This window comes from Prionailurus viverrinus, chromosome D1, assembly GCF_022837055.1.
Source record: "Prionailurus viverrinus isolate Anna chromosome D1, UM_Priviv_1.0, whole genome shotgun sequence".
Lineage (NCBI taxonomy): Eukaryota > Metazoa > Chordata > Mammalia > Carnivora > Felidae > Prionailurus > Prionailurus viverrinus.
Genome location: NC_062570.1, coordinates 31,139,664 through 31,157,085, shown reverse-complemented (window position 1 = coordinate 31,157,085; position 17,422 = coordinate 31,139,664). Strand labels below are relative to the sequence as shown.

General features: G+C 39.4%; 1 protein-coding gene across 1 annotated transcript in view; it reads right to left on the bottom strand.

Annotated features, from left to right (window-relative positions):
• The window catches only part of LOC125177294 (beta-galactosidase-1-like protein 2), a 59,718-nt gene that overhangs the window by 8,047 nt on the left and 34,249 nt on the right, over positions 1–17,422 (bottom strand). Inside the window, exons 10-14 of the mRNA XM_047879462.1 lie at positions 15,261–15,345; positions 14,512–14,649; positions 13,399–13,479; positions 12,660–12,766; positions 3,415–3,561 (exon numbers count right to left, since the gene is read on the bottom strand). Of these exons, the coding sequence (XP_047735418.1) occupies positions 3,415–3,561; positions 12,660–12,766; positions 13,399–13,479; positions 14,512–14,649; positions 15,261–15,345 (558 nt within the window). The remainder of the gene's footprint in view (positions 1–3,414; positions 3,562–12,659; positions 12,767–13,398; positions 13,480–14,511; positions 14,650–15,260; positions 15,346–17,422) is intronic.

Below are 17,422 nucleotides of genomic sequence, written 5' to 3'. Positions count from 1 at the left end.
CCAGGCCTATCTCAAGAAACAAGAAAAATCCCAAATACAAAATCTAACAGCACACCTAAAGGAACTAGAAGCAGAACAGCAAAGGCAGCCTAAGCCCAGCAGAAGAAGAGAAATAATAAAGATCAGAGCAGAAATAAACAATATAGAAACTAAAAAAACTGTAGAGCAGATCAACGAAACCAAGAGTTGGTTTTTTGAAAAAATAAACAAAATTGACAAACCTCTAGCCAGGCTTCTCAAAAAGAAAAGGGAGATGACCCAAATAGATAAAATCATGAATGAAAATGGAATTATTACAACCAATCCCTCAGAGATACAAACAATTATCAGGGAATACTATGAAAACTTATATGCCAACAAATTGGACAACCTGGAAGAAATGGACGAATTCCTGAACACCCACACGCTTCCAAAACTCAATCAGGAGGAAATAGAAAGCTTGAACAGACCCATAACCAGCGAAGAAATTGAATCGGTTATCAAAAATCTCCCAACAAATAAGAGTCCAGGACCAGATGGCTTCCCAGGGGAGTTCTACCAGACGTTTAAAGCAGAGATAATACCTATCCTTCTCAAGCTATTCCAAGAAATAGAAAGGGAAGGAAAACTTCCAGACTCATTCTATGAAGCCAGTATTACTTTGATTCCTAAACCAGACAGAGACCCAGTAAAAAAAGAGAACTACAGGCCAATATCCCTGATGAATATGGATGCAAAAATTCTCAATAAGATACTAGCAAATCGAATTCAACGGCATATAAAAAGAATTATTCACCATGATCAAGTGGGATTCATTCCTGGGATGCAGGGCTGGTTCAACATTCGCAAATCAATCAACGTGATACATCACATTAACAAAAAAAGAGAGAAGAACCATATGATCCTGTCAATCGATGCAGAAAAGGCCTTCGACAAAATCCAGCACCCTTTCTTAATAAAAACCCTTGAGAAAGTCGGGATAGAAGGAACATACTTAAAGATCATAAAAGCCATTTATGAAAAGCCCACAGCTAACATCATCCTCAACGGGGAAAAACTGAAAGCTTTCTCCCTGAGATCAGGAACACGACAAGGATGCCCACTCTCACCGCTGCTGTTTAACATAGTGCTGGAAGTTCTAGCATCAGCAATCAGACAACAAAAGGAAATCAAAGGCATCAAAATTGGCAAAGATGAAGTCAAGCTTTCGCTTTTTGCAGATGACATGATATTATACATGGAAAATCCGATAGACTCCACCAAAAGTCTGCTAGAACTGATACAGGAATTCAGCAAAGTTGCAGGCTACAAAATCAATGTACAGAAATCAGTTGCATTCTTATACACTAACAATGAAGCAACAGAAAGACAAATAAAGAAACTGATCCCATTCACAATTGCACCAAGAAGCATAAAATACCTAGGAATAAATCTAACCAAAGATGTAAAGGATCTGTATGCTGAAAACTATAGAAAGCTTCTGAAGGAAACTGAAGAAGATTTAAAGAAATGGAAAGACATTCCCTGCTCATGGATTGGAAAAATAAATATTGTCAAAATGTCAATACTACCCAAAGCTATCTACACATTCAATGCAATCCCAATCAAAATTGCACCAGCATTCTTCTCGAAACTAGAACAAGCAATCCTAAAATTCATATGGAACCACAAAAGGCCCCGAATAGCCAAAGGAATTTTGAAGAAGAAGACCAAAGCAGGAGGCATCACAATCCCAGACTTTAGCCTCTACTACAAAGCTGTCATCATCAAGACAGCATGGTATTGGCACCAAAACAGACACATAGACCAATGGAATAGAATAGAAACCCCAGAACTAGACCCACAAACGTATGGCCAACTCATTTTTGACAAAGCAGGAAAGAACATCCAATGGAAAAAAGACAGCCTCTTTAACAAATGGTGCTGGGAGAACTGGACAGCAACATGCAGAAGGTTGAAACTAGACCACTTTCTCACACCATTCACAAAAATAAACTCAAAATGGATAAAGGACCTAAATGTGAGACAGGAAACCATCAAAACCTTAGAGGAGAAAGCAGGAAAAGACCTCTCTGACCTCAGCCGTAGCAATCTCTTACTCGACACATCCCCAAAGGCAAGGGAATTAAAAGCAAAAGTGAATTACTGGGACCTTATGAAGATAAAAAGCTTCTGCACAGCAAAGGAAACAACCAACAAAACTAAAAGGCAACCAACGGAATGGGAAAAGATATTCGCAAATGACATATCGGACAAAGGGCTAGTATCCAAAATCTATAAAGAGCTCACCAAACTCCACACCCGAAAAACAAATAACCCAGTGAAGAAATGGGCAGAAAACATGAATAGACACTTCTCTAAAGAAGACATCCGGATGGCCAACAGGCACATGAAAAGATGTTCAGCGTCGCTCCTTATCAGGGAAATACAAATCAAAACCACACTCAGGTATCACCTCACGCCAGTCAGAGTGGCCAAAATGAACAAATCAGGAGACTATAGATGCTGGAGAGGATGTGGAGAAACGGGAACCCTCTTGCACTGTTGGTGGGAATGCAAATTGGTGCAGCCGCTCTGGAAAGCAGTGTGGAGGTTCCTCAGAAAATTAAAAATAGACCTACCCTATGACCCAGCAATAGCACTGCTAGGAATTTATCCAAGGGATACAGGAGCACTGATGCATAGGGCCACTTGTACCCCAATGTTCATAGCAGCACTCTCAACAATAGCCAAATTATGGAAAGAGCCTAAATGTCCATCAACCGATGAATGGATAAAGAAATTGTGGTTTATATACACAATGGAATATTACATGGCAATGAGAAAAAATGAAATATGGCCTTTTGTAGCAACGTGGATGGAACTGGAGAGTGTGATGCTAAGTGAAATAAGCCATACAGAGAAAGACAGATACCATATGGTCTCACTCTTATGTGGATCCTGAGAAACTTAACAGGAACCCATGGGGGAGGGGAAGGAAAAAAAAAAAAAAAGAGAGGTTAGAAAGGGAGAGAGCCAAAGCATAAGAGACTGTTAAAAACTGAGAACAAACTGAGGGTTGATGGGGGGTGGGAGGGAGGAGAGGGTGGGTGATGGGTATTGAGGAGGGCACCTTTTGGGATGAGCACTGGGTGTTGTATGGAAACCAATTTGTCAATAAATTTCAGAAAAAAAAAAAAAAAAAAAAAAGAATCCCATCAACTCCTATAAGGGTTCAATGAGTACTCCCACCCTGGGAATGTTTACATATCTTAGACCTATGACAGCGGTAGCTTACATATCAAACATTTCACTGAAGTGACAGAGGTTAAGAAATAGTGATGATTTTTTGAAGGTCAAAAATATTTGACTATCATTTAGAAATTCACTTTAGCCACACCGCTGGATTTTACCAGCAGAGAAATGTCACTGGGGGACCCATCCACTGGCCCCTACCTGACCTCGGTCTTGAACATGATTCTTTGTGGTAAGGAGGCCACCAGTGGAGATCATAACCTCATAAAGTATGTACCCAGAGGACTGACCATTCCCCTGGTTCACAGACAGCTTCTCCATGCAAATGGGCTTGACAGAGCTGATGGCCTGTGGCAGAAACAGGAACAAAAACCAGGCTACATGATCAGGTTGGAGAGAAAAATTTCAGAAACCTGAACCCAAAGCCCACTTTTCCAAAGGAATCGCCCCAAGAGTCTCAAGGACAGGAGTATAACAAAGGAATATGTAATGATAATCATGCTTAAGTGTCACATATAAATGCCTTTTTGTTTTCCAAACCAGCATCATATATTTCTGCATGTGCTAGACAGTAATGTATTCTTATTTTTCAGATGGAAAAGCTGAAATCAAGGAAAGAGACTGATCTGTTGAACTTGCTCAACAATTCATAATAGAGTCTGGACTAGACTCCAGATTTCAGGAACTCCATTCCAGGTCCAGATTCTGTCTACCCTTGGCCTTCTCCTCTTGTACCTTCATACACTAAGATAAATCATCCTGGGGCGCCTGTGTGGCTCCCTTGGTTAAGCCTCTGGCTCTTGACCTCAGCTCAGGTCTTGATCTCAGGTGTATTCAAACCCCACATTGGGCTCCAACACTGGGCGTGAAGCCTACTTAAGAGAAATTATCCTAACCCATGGCCTGACTATGACTATTCTATTCATGAATCTGCTTATCTAACACTGACCTAAAGCACTTAATGTCTATTAACCCCCACATCTGTTGGATTTCTCTATCTGGAAATTTTTTTTTAAGTGAATGATTTTTTAATGTAATCTATATATCCAAAATGGTGCCCGAACCCATAACCCCAAGATTGAGTCACATGCTTTACCAACTGAGCCATCCAGGCACCCCTGGACTTCCTCATCTGAAAATGCTTAGATGATTCTAACACAGTATCTCCCAAACTGTATTCACCACACTGACCCATCCTACTCTTTTTCCTTTCCCAAAAGAGCAACACCAACCACCCAGTCAAGAAGGTAAAAAGCATGAACAATGTCTCCCCCTCTTCTTCCTCTCCAATATCTCCCATCAACGAGTCATCACCTCTTTTAGAGTCTGACTCAAAATATCTAATCCTTCACTCCCATTATCTAAACTCCACTTTTGTAGATTTCTACTCAATTTCAGTGTTCTGACAGGGCCTCAGTCTACTCCCTCCCGCATAGAGCTACCAAAGATATCATTCTGAAATGCAAAGCTGGTCATCAAATTACCAAGTTTTAAAATAGCTTCCTACAGGGGTACCTGGGTGGCTCAGTTGGTTGAGTGCCTGACTTTGGTTCAGGTTATGATCTCTCCCTTCCCAAGTTTGAGCCCCGCTTTGGGCTCTGTGCTGACAGCTCAGAGCCTGAAGCCTGTTTTAGATTCTGTTTCTCCCTTTCTCTCTCTCTGCCCCTCCCCAGCTCATGCTCGCTTGCTCTCTCTCTCTCTCTCTCTCTCTCTCTCTCTTTCTCTCAAAAATAAATTAACATTAGAAGTTTTTTAATAAAATAAAATAGCTTCCTACAACTTTCAGGGAAATGTTCAAGTTTCTCAGTATAAAAACATGGCCCTTCAGACTGCCTTGGAGAAATACTCAAGTCTGTGGAGCCACACAGCCTGAAACATCCTGGGGGACCAAAATGCAAAGAAGATATCAAAAGCTATTGGACTCCTGTCAAGAGGGCAAAGGAGCCAGCCTAAAGGAGATGGGACAATTTGAGTATCAAAAGGAATGACTGCAGGCACAGGGCACTAGGAGCGGTACAGAGCATGCGGCCTGCAGCCTGGAAACCCTCTCTGTACCTGCCATACCCTGCCTGCCATGGGCCAGGGGCTGAGTGCAGGCACCCGCTCTGCTCTCTAAGAGTAAATTCACAGAAATGTGAATGGATAACAACAGAAAATGGTATTGGAACAGTGAGAATCAGCAATTTTGTACAGGAAGCTTTAGGAGATGTTGTTTACTGTAGTGTGTCTGAGTTGGGACAAAATTGAACAAACAAGAGAAGTTTGGTGCTTTGGAAAGTGTGAAAACTGCTAGTGAACTCTATTCTCCTCTAACAGGAGAAGTAACTGAAATTGATGAAGTCTTGCAGAAAATCCAGGATTTGTCAACAAATCTTATTTCAAAGATGGTTATGTAGTGATCAAGGTAACACTCAATAATCCTTCAGAACTGGATAAATTAATGAGTCATGAAGCATTTGAGAAATACATAAAACCTTTGAGGAGTGCAAATGGAAACCCTAAATGAACTAGTATGAAACAACTTAATCTAGCATAGTTGTCTTAAATTAGTGGTGCATAGAAAATTTTAAACAGCAATTTTTAGCAATACCAGTGGAAGAAGAAACTACTCGCAACAATGCTAATGAAAGAAAACACCCCTTAACTTTCTAATGATTGCAGATCAACCCAATATGCATCTTTTTTTGCAATACCATATGATTTTTAGGCTAGGCTCTGGTTATAATATTCAGAATCCATAAATTACCCATAGTCAAAAACTAGCTATAAAAATTATGTAATTCAAGGGTAACATTGTTATCTTAAGCCTTAGGGAATATTGTAACTTGCTTATATCTATCCATGGATTGGGGTCAAAACATTAAATGATCTTTCCATTGGGGGGAAAAAAGGAATGACTGCAATGAGGTAGAAATATGTTAAATGCATTAAAAAAAAAAGAGAGAAGGGCAAGTTTTCAGGAGGATCTTGGAAACGTGATGGCAGAGAAAGATTCTGACCTCATCTCCTCCCACAGATACATCAAGGCTACAGGTGAACATTGTACAGCTCATTCTGAAAACAAAAGACTGGCAAAACTGATGTTCCATAGCTAGAAACATAAAGAGGAGGCCAAGATGCAACGGAACCAAACCCCTGGCACACCATCTCATAAGCAGGGGGAGTATTACAGGCAATTACAGGAGTATTACAGTATTACTCCTCATCCCTGAGGGATGAGGGGATCAAGCCCTACATCAGGCACCTTTAGTCCTGGAGACCTATACCAGGAAGACATCTGCTTTGAAAGTCACACAGGGCCTAACTGCAGGAGAATCACAGGGCTATAGGAAACAAAGTGTCTGCCATTAAAGAGCTAGAATGATGTATCACTTGGTCCAAGACTCAGCACAGAGGCAGCAGTTTGAAAAGCAGCTGGGTTATGCAAAAGGAGATTTATTGTTTGATTTTAGGGCATGTGCCTCAGGAGGGTCAGAGATCTGTAGGTGATTTCTCCCAGAACAGAAGCACTGATAGGAGCCATTTTCCTGGTCCTTCTAAGCAAGCCAGTTCTGACATTATCCATCTACCTTACTAGCACCTTTTGATCCACCCTGGATTTCTCCTACAGACCAGCTTTGGCAGGCACCCTTCCAAAGCAGGTCCCAAAGCACAGCCTCAGTTGGGACCAGAGTCCCCTCAGAGTGACAACTGCCCCACTACATACTTTCTGGGCAGCTCTGGCCTACACCAGTGTCCCTCCAAAGCAACTTCTGGCCTGAGGAGAAGAGAGCCAACCTTGCCCACAATAAGACAATTAATCTATTACAAAGGAGGCAATAATACAATGGGGAAGAGTCTCTTCAATAAATGGTGATGAGGTTACTAGGTATTTATCCAAGGGTACAGGTGTGCTGTTTCAAAGGGGCACATGCACCTCAATGCTTATAGCAGTGCTATCAACAATAGCCAAAGTATGGAAAGATAAAGAAAATGTGGTGTATATATACACAATGGAGTATTTCTCATTGTGGCTGGAACTAGAGGGTATTATGCTAAGTGAAATTAGTCAGTCAGAGAAAGACAAATATCATATAAATTGACTCATATGTGGAATTTAAGATCCAAAACAGATGAACATAAGGGAAGGGAAGCAAAAATAATATAAAAACAAGGAAGGGGACAAAACATAAGAGACTTTTAAATACAGAGAGCAAACTGAGGGTTGCTGGAGGTATTGGGGGGGGGGGACTAAATGGGTAAGGGGCATTAAGGAAGACACTTGTTTGGATGAGTACTGGGTGTTACACATACGGGATGAATCACTGGAATCTACTCCTGAAATCATTATTGCAGTATATGCTAACTTGAATGTTAATTAATTAATTAATTACATTAAAAAAAATAAATGGTGTTGGGGAGGATAGCTACACACAAAAAGAATGAAACTGGACCATGTTTAACACAAAAATAAACTTAAAATTGATTGATTAAAGACCTCAAGGGGCGCCTGGGTGGCGCAGTCGGTTAAGCGTCCGACTTCAGCCAGGTCACGATCTCACAGTCCGTGAGTTCGAGCCCCGCGTCAGGCTCTGGGCTGATGGCTCAGAGCCTGGAGCCTGTTTCCGATTCTGTGTCTCCCTCTCTCTCTGCCCCTCCCCCGTTCATGCTCTGTCTCTCTCTGTCCCAAAAATAAATAAATGTTGAAAAAAAAATTTAAAAAAAAGACCTCAATGTGAGACCTCAAACTGTAACACTCCTAAAAGAAAACACAGGCCATAAACCCTTGGACATAACCCTTAGCAATCTTTCTTTGGATCTGTTTCCCCAGGCAAGGGAAACAAAAGCAAAAATAAACAATTGGGACTACATCAAACTAAAAGCTTCTGCACAGCAAAGGAAACCATCAACAAAATGAGAAGGCAACCTACTGATTTGGAGAAAGTATTTGCAAATTATATATCCAATAAAGGGTTAGTATCCAAAACACATAAAGAACTCATACCATAAAAAACAAATAATCAAAAAAAAAAAAATAGGCGGAGGACCTAAATAGACATTTTTTCCAAAAAAGAAATACCAATGGTCAATACACACATTAAAAAGTTCTAAATGTCACTAATCACCAGGGAAATGCAAATCAAAACCACAATGAAATGTCACCTCACACCAGTCAGAATGGCTAATATCAAAAAGATAAAAAATAGCAAGTGTTGTCAAAGATGTGGAGAAAAAGTAACTTTCATGCACTGTTGGTGGGAATTTGGTGTAGCCACTGTGGAAAACAGTTATGGAGATTCCTCAAAATTTGAAAATAGAAACACCATATGACTCAATAATTCCACCACTGGACATTTACCTGAAGGAAACAAAAACACTATTTGAAAAGATATATGTACCCTTATGTTTATTGCAACATTATTTACAATAGTTAAGATATGGAAGCAACCTAAATGTTCACTGATAGATGAATGGCCAAAGAAGTAACAAATATTTACTTTTAAATAAAGCCATAAAAAACACTATTTTGAAAAGATATATGTACCCTTATGTTTATTGCAACATTATTTACAGTAGTTAAGATATGGAAGCAACCTAAATGTTCACTGATAGATGAATGGCCAAAGAAGTAATAAATATTTACTTTTAAATAAAGCCATAAAAAATAAAGTCTTGCCATTCACAGCAACATGGATGGACCTAGAGAGTATTATATTAACTGAAATAAGTCAGACAAAGACAAATACCATGTGATTTCATTTATATCTGGAATCTGAAAAACAAGGCAAACAAACAGAGAGACTCATAAATACAGAGAACAAACTGATGATTGCCAGATGGGAGGGTGTGGCAAGACTGAAGAAAATAGATGAAGGACATTAAGAGGTAAAAATTCCAAGTATAAAATAAATAAATCACGGGGGTTAAAAAGTACAGCATAGGGAATATAGTCAGTAATACTATAATAACTTTGTACGGTGACAGTAACTGTATTCATTGTGCCGAGCATTTTGTAATGTACATAATTTTCAAATCACTATCTTGTACACCTGAAACTAACATAATATTACATGTCAACTATACTTCAATTAAAAATAATATTTTTAATTGTGAGTTATAATCAAAGACAATAACAGCAAAACACGCCATTGGTCACCTTTGGAGGATATCCAGGAATAAATTCAGTTTCTGATAAAAGAAAATATTTGAATTTCTGTCCTAACTTTTCTTTACAAACTGTACATCAAGGTGACAGGAAAATTAGTGAAGGGAAGTTCTTCTACGTAGAAGACTTCATGTGTATACATGCAGAAGGAATGATAGAATTAGAATTATATTATTTTTTTTAAACGTTTATTTATTTTTGAGACAGAGAGAGAGCATGAACGGGGGAGGGGCAGAGAGAGAGGGAGACACAGAATCCGAAACAGGCTCCAGGCTCTGAGCTGTCAGCACAGAGCCCGACACGGGGCTCGAACTCACGGACTGCGAGATCGTGACCTGAGCTGAAGTCGGACGCTTAACCGACTGAGCCACCCAGGCGCCCCAGAATTATACTATTTTAAAAGCCTTAATGAAATATTGGATGTAGGTAATAATTGTTAATGACTGCTAAAACCATTAGGTAAAAAGGCTGATGGGAACATTGACAATGGATAGACTGGGCTAACTACTCCTGAACCCCACTGATCAATTATGAACACAGAAATGACCAGCCATTATGTGCCTGGAATATGATGCATAAAAAATATAACAGCACCACCTATGAAGTATACTTGCAAACAATATTTTAAAAAGCACCTAAGCTAGGGGCACCTGGGTGGCTCATCAGTTAAGCATCCGATTTCAGCTCAGGTCATGATCTCTCAGTTTGTGGGTTTGAGCTCCATGTCGGGCTCTGTGCTGACAGCTCAGAGCCTGGAACCTGCTTTGGATTCTGTATCTCCCTCTCTCTCTGCCCCTCCACCCCCTCTCAAAAATAAACATTTTTTAAAAAGCACCTAACTTAAATCTCATCAAGCATCTAAATCAGTTTACAGAAAATGTAGAGAATATAAAGATATGTTCTCAGATACATGGGGACCTAATCAACAAAATCCAGAAAGTGGGGAATTCTACAGCTTCTTCAACAAATAAATGCAATAAACAGATGGAAAAAACAACTTTAGATTAAAAGAGATTTAAGAGACTATCAACTAAATGCAATGTGTAACTGACCTCAATTGGACCTGATATTAACAACTAAATGCTAAAAAAATTTTGAGATAATTGAGGAAATCTGAACCCTGGATATTTTATGATTTTCAGCAGTGCTCTGCTATAAGCCAGTCTGGACCAGCTCATGAGGGCCAATTGTGCACATCTCTTCCCAACCCTGTATTTTACCTCTGTATTCAGTGTTGTCATGCTAGAGGCTTAAAATTAGCTATAGTGGGAGTACTTAGACAACAGGAATTGGCAAACACTACTAATCAGAGTTTTTTCTTCTAGAGAGCCTATTACTAGATATTTTCCAGGAGACGCACAGGGGTGGCTCAGTAGGTTAAGCTTCCAACTCTTGATTTCAGCTCAGGTCATGATCTCACAGTTGGTGATATCAAGCCCGGAGTAGGGCTCTGTGCTGACACCACAGAGCCTGCTTGTCATTCTCTCTCTCCCTCTCTCTCTCTCTGCCCCTCCTCTCTCTCTCTCAAAATAAATAAATAAACAAAATTAAAAAAAAACTATTAAAAAATATTTCCTAGTAAATCACTGAAAGAGTTCTTATCTTTTCAGATACATATTGAATTATTTGTAGCTGAAATTATATAATCTTGGGGGGCCTGGTGGCTCAGTCAGTTGAGCATCTGCCTCTTGATTTCAGCTCTGGTCCATGATCCCAGTTTCGTGGGATCAAGTCCTACATCGGGCTCTGAGCTCAATGTGGAGCCTGCTTGGGATTCTCTCTCTCTCTCTCTCTCTCTCTCTCTCTCTCTTTTTCTCTCTCTCTCTCTCTGCCCCTCTCCCCCTTTCACACACATACTCTCTCTCTCTCTCTCAAAAATGTTAAAAAGAGTAGAAGGGGACAAGTGTATAAATGAAACAATATTAATTTCATTTAACAATATTACATGAAACATATATTAATAAAGTTGAGGCTGGGTGTTGAGCACATAGAAGTTCATTACTTTTTTTTCTGCCATTTGTTCATATCTTCAAAATTCCATAAGAAAATGGTTAAAACAAAACACAAAGGCCCTCCAACATATGCTACCTGGTTCCTTACTTGGTGCTGTCCCACAAATACTTTTCATTCCAGTCCTATTTGCAGTTCCCCAAGCATGCAGTTCCTTCCATGTCTTTGCAAATGGTGTCCACTATGCCTCAAATTCCTTTCCTTCCTCTATTCTACTCTATTGTTCCTCACATTAAGCCCCTAATCATCCTTTGGATCTCAAAATCACCTCAACTGGGATATAATCTTGGGTCCTGTGATTGTCCAGCATGCTGGCCATATCTCTAAATAATAATACAGCAGCTAGCGCACACACAGCACTTACTGTGTGCCAGGTTCAGATATTAGTGGCTTAATCCACACCACACTCCTGTGAGGTCAGTGCAATTATTAGTCTCATTTTCCAGATAAGGAAACTTAGAATGAGGTTAAATGAGCACGCCAAGGTAAATATTGGAGCAAAGATTCAAACCTAGTCTGACTCCAGAGCTTAGACTCTTTAACACAACACTGTGTTCCCTTGACAATGCTGTGCTGCCTTCATTCCTCTACTGTAGGACCCATGACTCCCTAATTGCTACTGTACTCACCTTTCCTCCCTATTAGACTGGAAGTTCCCCAAAACAACACCTTGACAATACAATTCTCCAAACACCAATGTTTACTAAGTATTATGCGAATAACTCTGCAGGTTTTCCTCTAGACCAACAGTTTTCAAACTGTGCTCCTTCAAACCCTACAGGTAAGTCAGAAGTGGCACATGGGCCATCCTAATATGTGCCATCCTAGGGAAAGGATGGCTGACTCATAGGATGTAAGTACAGAGCCTTAGAATTACCATCCTTGATTTAACCAGTACATGCCTTATGTACTGAATATTGCAGTGAGTTTGAAGGAGTCCCCCTACTAAACCAAAAGTTTAAAAATCATTGCCTTAGATTCAATCAGTGTGCCTTTATTGCAACCATCTTCAGAAGGCAGGGATCTCTTCTTGGCTACACTATTGAAAGGACATTTCCTAATATCCTGTAATGTTTATACTGTTTCTTCAAATTTAAATTTTCTGTATGTTCCCGAATTATTATTCTAGGTTTATTATTCTGAACTGTAAAATTAGGAGAAGGAATTAAAATGGCTAAGGATTGTTTTGGGTTCCCTAGTAATTTACTTCCTATTCTTTGAGCTAAGCCTTTCCCTCCTCTCTCTTCTGTCCAAAGGCTATCCCATGCTTTTACACCCAGAAAAAGCTTACCTCCTTTAGGTAGGGTATGACATCCCACAGTGAAATGTAGTATGGTGTTAGCAGTGACTTATATATTGCCTTAGGTATTAAATCTGGTCGCTGAGGCATGAGAACCCCTGCAATGAAAAATAGGAGATTGGGCCATTCTGAGATCCTCCTCCAACCCATTCAAGGGCACCATTTACCCTGCTATCCCCAAACCACCAAGAATGAAGGGCCCAGTTCTTCCCAATTCCAGAAAGAACCATGAGGTAGGCAGTAATTGAGTGAGATTCCTTTCATATCTATTTCAGCTCTAAGGCAGGATGCCCTGCTGTCCTGGAAAAGGAGGTGGTACATCAAGCCCACTGCTGGACCAGTAGCTCTAAACCCTTGGATGCTCATCAGAATCTGCTAAAGTCCAATGGGAAAATAAATATGCTCAGATTCTGCCCCTCCCCCCCCCTCTTTTCAACAAAGACATACTTATCTAACAGCTCTGAGAAGGGCCTGGCACCTCTGGCATTTACAAGTTCCACAGAGGACTCCAATGTACAATCAAGACTAAGAAACATAGGCCTAGATGTTGAGCACCTAGAGGGTGGGCCCTGTATTTTGTGTATATTTGAATCCCCAGTGCCTAATGATAAAATAAAGTGGACATCTCCCAAAAAACACATTTTTATCCATTCCCTCAATCTCCTCTTCACAAGACAGAGACGAATTGAGAAGCTGAGTTATCCTTCAGATTGAGGTTGTTGCTAGATACCAAAAGAAGAGGTAAAAAACTCTTGAAATACGAGGTACTCAGATGTATATTCTCCATTCTCTGTTAGCAGTGCCCCATACCCTGAAAAATATAAAGAAATTTGTCACTTTCCCCAGGAAAGCTCCAGCTTCAGCAAAGGAAGATATAAGAAATTAGCACTGAGCAAAAGGATCCTTAATATAGAAGTTTTGGCAGGAAAAACTTTTGGGGTGCTTGGGTGGCTCAGTCAAGTAAGTGTCCAATTTTGGTTTTGGCTCAGGTCATGATCTCACAGTTTATGAGATCGAACCCTGAGTCAGGCTGTGTGCTGACAGTGCAGAGCCAGCTTAGGATTCTCCCTCCCTCCCCTTCTCATTCTCTCTCTTTCTTCTTTCTCTCTCTCTCCCTCTCCCTTTCTCTCAGGCCCTCCCCTACTCACACACATACTCTCTCTCTCCCTTTCTCCCTCTTTTTCTGTTCCTCCCCAGAGGGGCAGTGAGCTCGCTCTCGCTCTCTCTCTCTCTCTCTCAAAATAAATAAACAAACTTTTTAAAAAAAGGAAGAAAAAACTTTTGGCATTAGACAAGAAAATATCATGTCCCAATTAGTCCAAACCAGGAGACATTTGCCATACTCTCTAAGGCTTTCAACTGAAGGCATTCCCTGGATATCTAGTAAGTCCTGGATAAGAGCCCAGACTACTCCAATCCACTGGCTTCTTCTATTCAATTTCTAATTAAACTTCTTCCTTTCTTTCACTCTTGACTTTTCACTTGGTCTCTCAGTAGAGTTATAGACTGGGGAATACCTACTAATCAATTCCCTGGTATTATCAAGAGATCCAAAGTAACTGGTTTTGCAGTGAACTTCTAAAAATTAGGGTGCACAGTGGATAGACAAGATTAAACAACCAATGCCTCTGCCTGCAAAGTCCCAGACAGCCTACATTCTAGGGGTTGGTAAATTCTAATACCATCAAGAAGAATAAATATTAAACCCTCAATCTCCAGCATTTGTTAAAGGCAAAACAGATGAACAGTCCCAGTGACTATTTCCAGAGACCCACCTTAGGAACTCCAGTCTCAAATGGTGGGATGGCTAGGTTGGAGACAGTTGTGGGGGACAAGTACTTGCCATAGCTTGTGATCATAGGGAGGTAATTGTCCAAAACTGCAGATCCACCCATGAGGCCGAAGTTGGTGCCACCATGGAACATATAGAAGTTGAGGGAGAAACTGTAGTTGAACATATCACGTATCTCTTTCATTAACACTGCCACATAGGTAGGAAGAAAAGGAGAAATGGGGGAGAAAATTAAAGTTTGAAAGAATTAATAGCCCTTTGAGGGATGTTCAAACTGCATGTTTTAAACATTTGTTTATTCATCATAGTCTTAAGTAAATATATGTCCAGCTCAGTGTTGCTGAAGCACTTAGTGACTTCTCACAGTGCATAATCTAAAATCATGGTAACGGGAACATTTACCTGTTCTCCATAACTTGTTATCCATAAACTACATTTTAATGATCTTTGCCAACTCTCCTGAAAGCACATGGCAGATACTGTGGGACCAGAGAAAATTCTACATTCACCCAATACACTCTAATTGAATTGCCCTCTCAGAACAACTCAGAACTATGATTACTTTAATAGCTTCGATAAAATAAAATCTGATCCTGCTAATTTGAATTTCAGTTACAATGACCTGCAGAGATATCTGTTAAGGTGATTACTTAATCACATTGATACTTTTAAAGCTATAAGACCTAGCAGCCTTGTCCCCTAAATCTCAAGTACTCTAACCAGAAGGAAAAAAAAAAAAAAACAGGCCAGTGTCATCTGTATCATCTATTCTCCTGAGAAAGGACCTAAGGAATACTCACTATGTGAGTCCAAAGTATTGTGGACAGCTCCCCATCCATCCAAAGAGCTTGCTGTATACACCATCATCAGTATGGGGGTACGACCCTGAGAAAACTGAAGTGTCAATTTAGTAAATTTTGTTGCAATTTAAAATCCGTGTATTGCTTAGAAGGGAACTGTAATTTTCAGTTCTCACAACCCCCCTTTACAATCCAGAGCATCCTCTAACTGCCCACAAACTGAGTTCTACTCTCCACTCTCAGATAATTTCCCTGGTCTTGTTACTCCGCTTGGGGTTTCAATGGACTTCTTCGAGCTTTGGTAAAATCAACTGCCATTGCCACATTTCCTTTTCTGGAACAATGGAATCTCTTCATTCCCTTAAGTGACCAGATTAGAGGTCTAGTAAAGAAGCACCTGACCCAGGGGAAGCACTAAAAACGTTCAACAAATGACTGCTAAAAATGTTGAATCCAATTAAGTAAGAATTTCCAAATCCCAGAATTGTGTTTTGTTTTTATTCAGGTATCATTAACATACAGTGTTATATTAGTTTCAGGTGTACATTTCAGGATCATCAATCCTATACATTACTCAGTGCTCATCATGTAAGCCTGATTCCTTTCACCTATTTCACCCATCCCCCCACCAACCTCCCCTCTAGGAACTACCAGTTTGTTCTCTGTATTTAAGAGTCTGTTTTGTTTTGTCTCTCTTTTTTTCTTTGTTTGCTCATTTGTTTTATTTATTAAATTCCACATGGGTGACATCATATGGTATTTGTCTTTCTCTGACTTATTTCACTTAGCATTATACACTCTAGATCTATCCATGTTGTTGCAAATGGCAAGATTTCATTATTTTTTATGCCCATGTAATATTCCACACCCGCACCATGGAATATTACATATACATATTTAAAAAATCACATTTATATACATATACATTATTTAAGTACATATACAGTATTTATGTACATATAAAACAATCACACTTTCTTTATTCATCTATTATCACACACAGGCTGTTTCCATATTGGCTATGTAAATAATGCTGCTATGAACATAGGAATACAGATATCTCTTCAGGATAACTATTTCATTTCCTTTGAGTATATACCCAGAAATAAGACTTCTAGATCATATGGCAGTTCTATTTTTAATTTTTTTATGAACCTCTATACTATTTTCTATAGTGGCTGGACCAGTTTACATCTCTACCAACAGTATACAAGGGTTCCTTTTTCTCCACCTCTTCTCCAGTATTTGTTATCTTCCATCTTTTTGATAATTGACAGCTATACAGGAGTGAGGTGATATCTTATTGTATTTTGATTTGCCTTTCCCTGATGATTAGGTATATTGACCAGCTTTTAATGTATCTGTTGGACATCTGTACGTCTTCTTTGGAAAAATACCTATGCAAGTCCTTTGGCCATTTTTCAATTGGGTTATTTGGGGGTTTTGTTGTTGTTGTTTGTTTTACTATTGCATTGTACAAGATTTTGTACATTTTGGATATTAAGCAATTATCAGATATGTGGTTTATAAATATTGTCGTCCATTCCATAGGTTGCCTTTTACTTTTATTAATGGTTTCCTTTGCTGTGCAGAAACCTTTTAGTCTGATATAGTCCCAGGTGTTTATTTCTGCTTTTAATGTCAAATGCACAACCCTATCACCAAGATCAATATCAAGGAGTTTACATGTATACTTTCTTCTAGGAGTTTTAAGGTTTCAAATCTTATGTCCAAGTCTTTAATCCATTTGGGGTTGATATTTGTCTATGACATAAGATAGAATTTGGTTTCATTCTTTTGCATGTGTATATCCAGTTTTCCCAACACCTAGTATCCCCAGAGTAAATTTCACTTGATCATGGTGTATCATCCTTTTAATGTATTGCTGAATTTGGTTTGCTAATATTTTATTAAGGGTTCATGAATCTATACTGGGGCTATAATTTTCTTTTCTTATAATGTCCTTGTCTAGCTTTGGTATCAGAGTAATGCTGGCCTCATAAAATTAGTTTGGAAGTGTTTCCTCCCTTCTTTGTTTTAGAAGAATTTGAGAAGGATTGGTGCTAGTTTTACTTTAAATGTTTGATAGAAATAACCAGTGAAGCTATCTGGTCTTGGACTTTCCTTTGTTGGGAGGTCTTTGATTACTGATTCAATCTTCT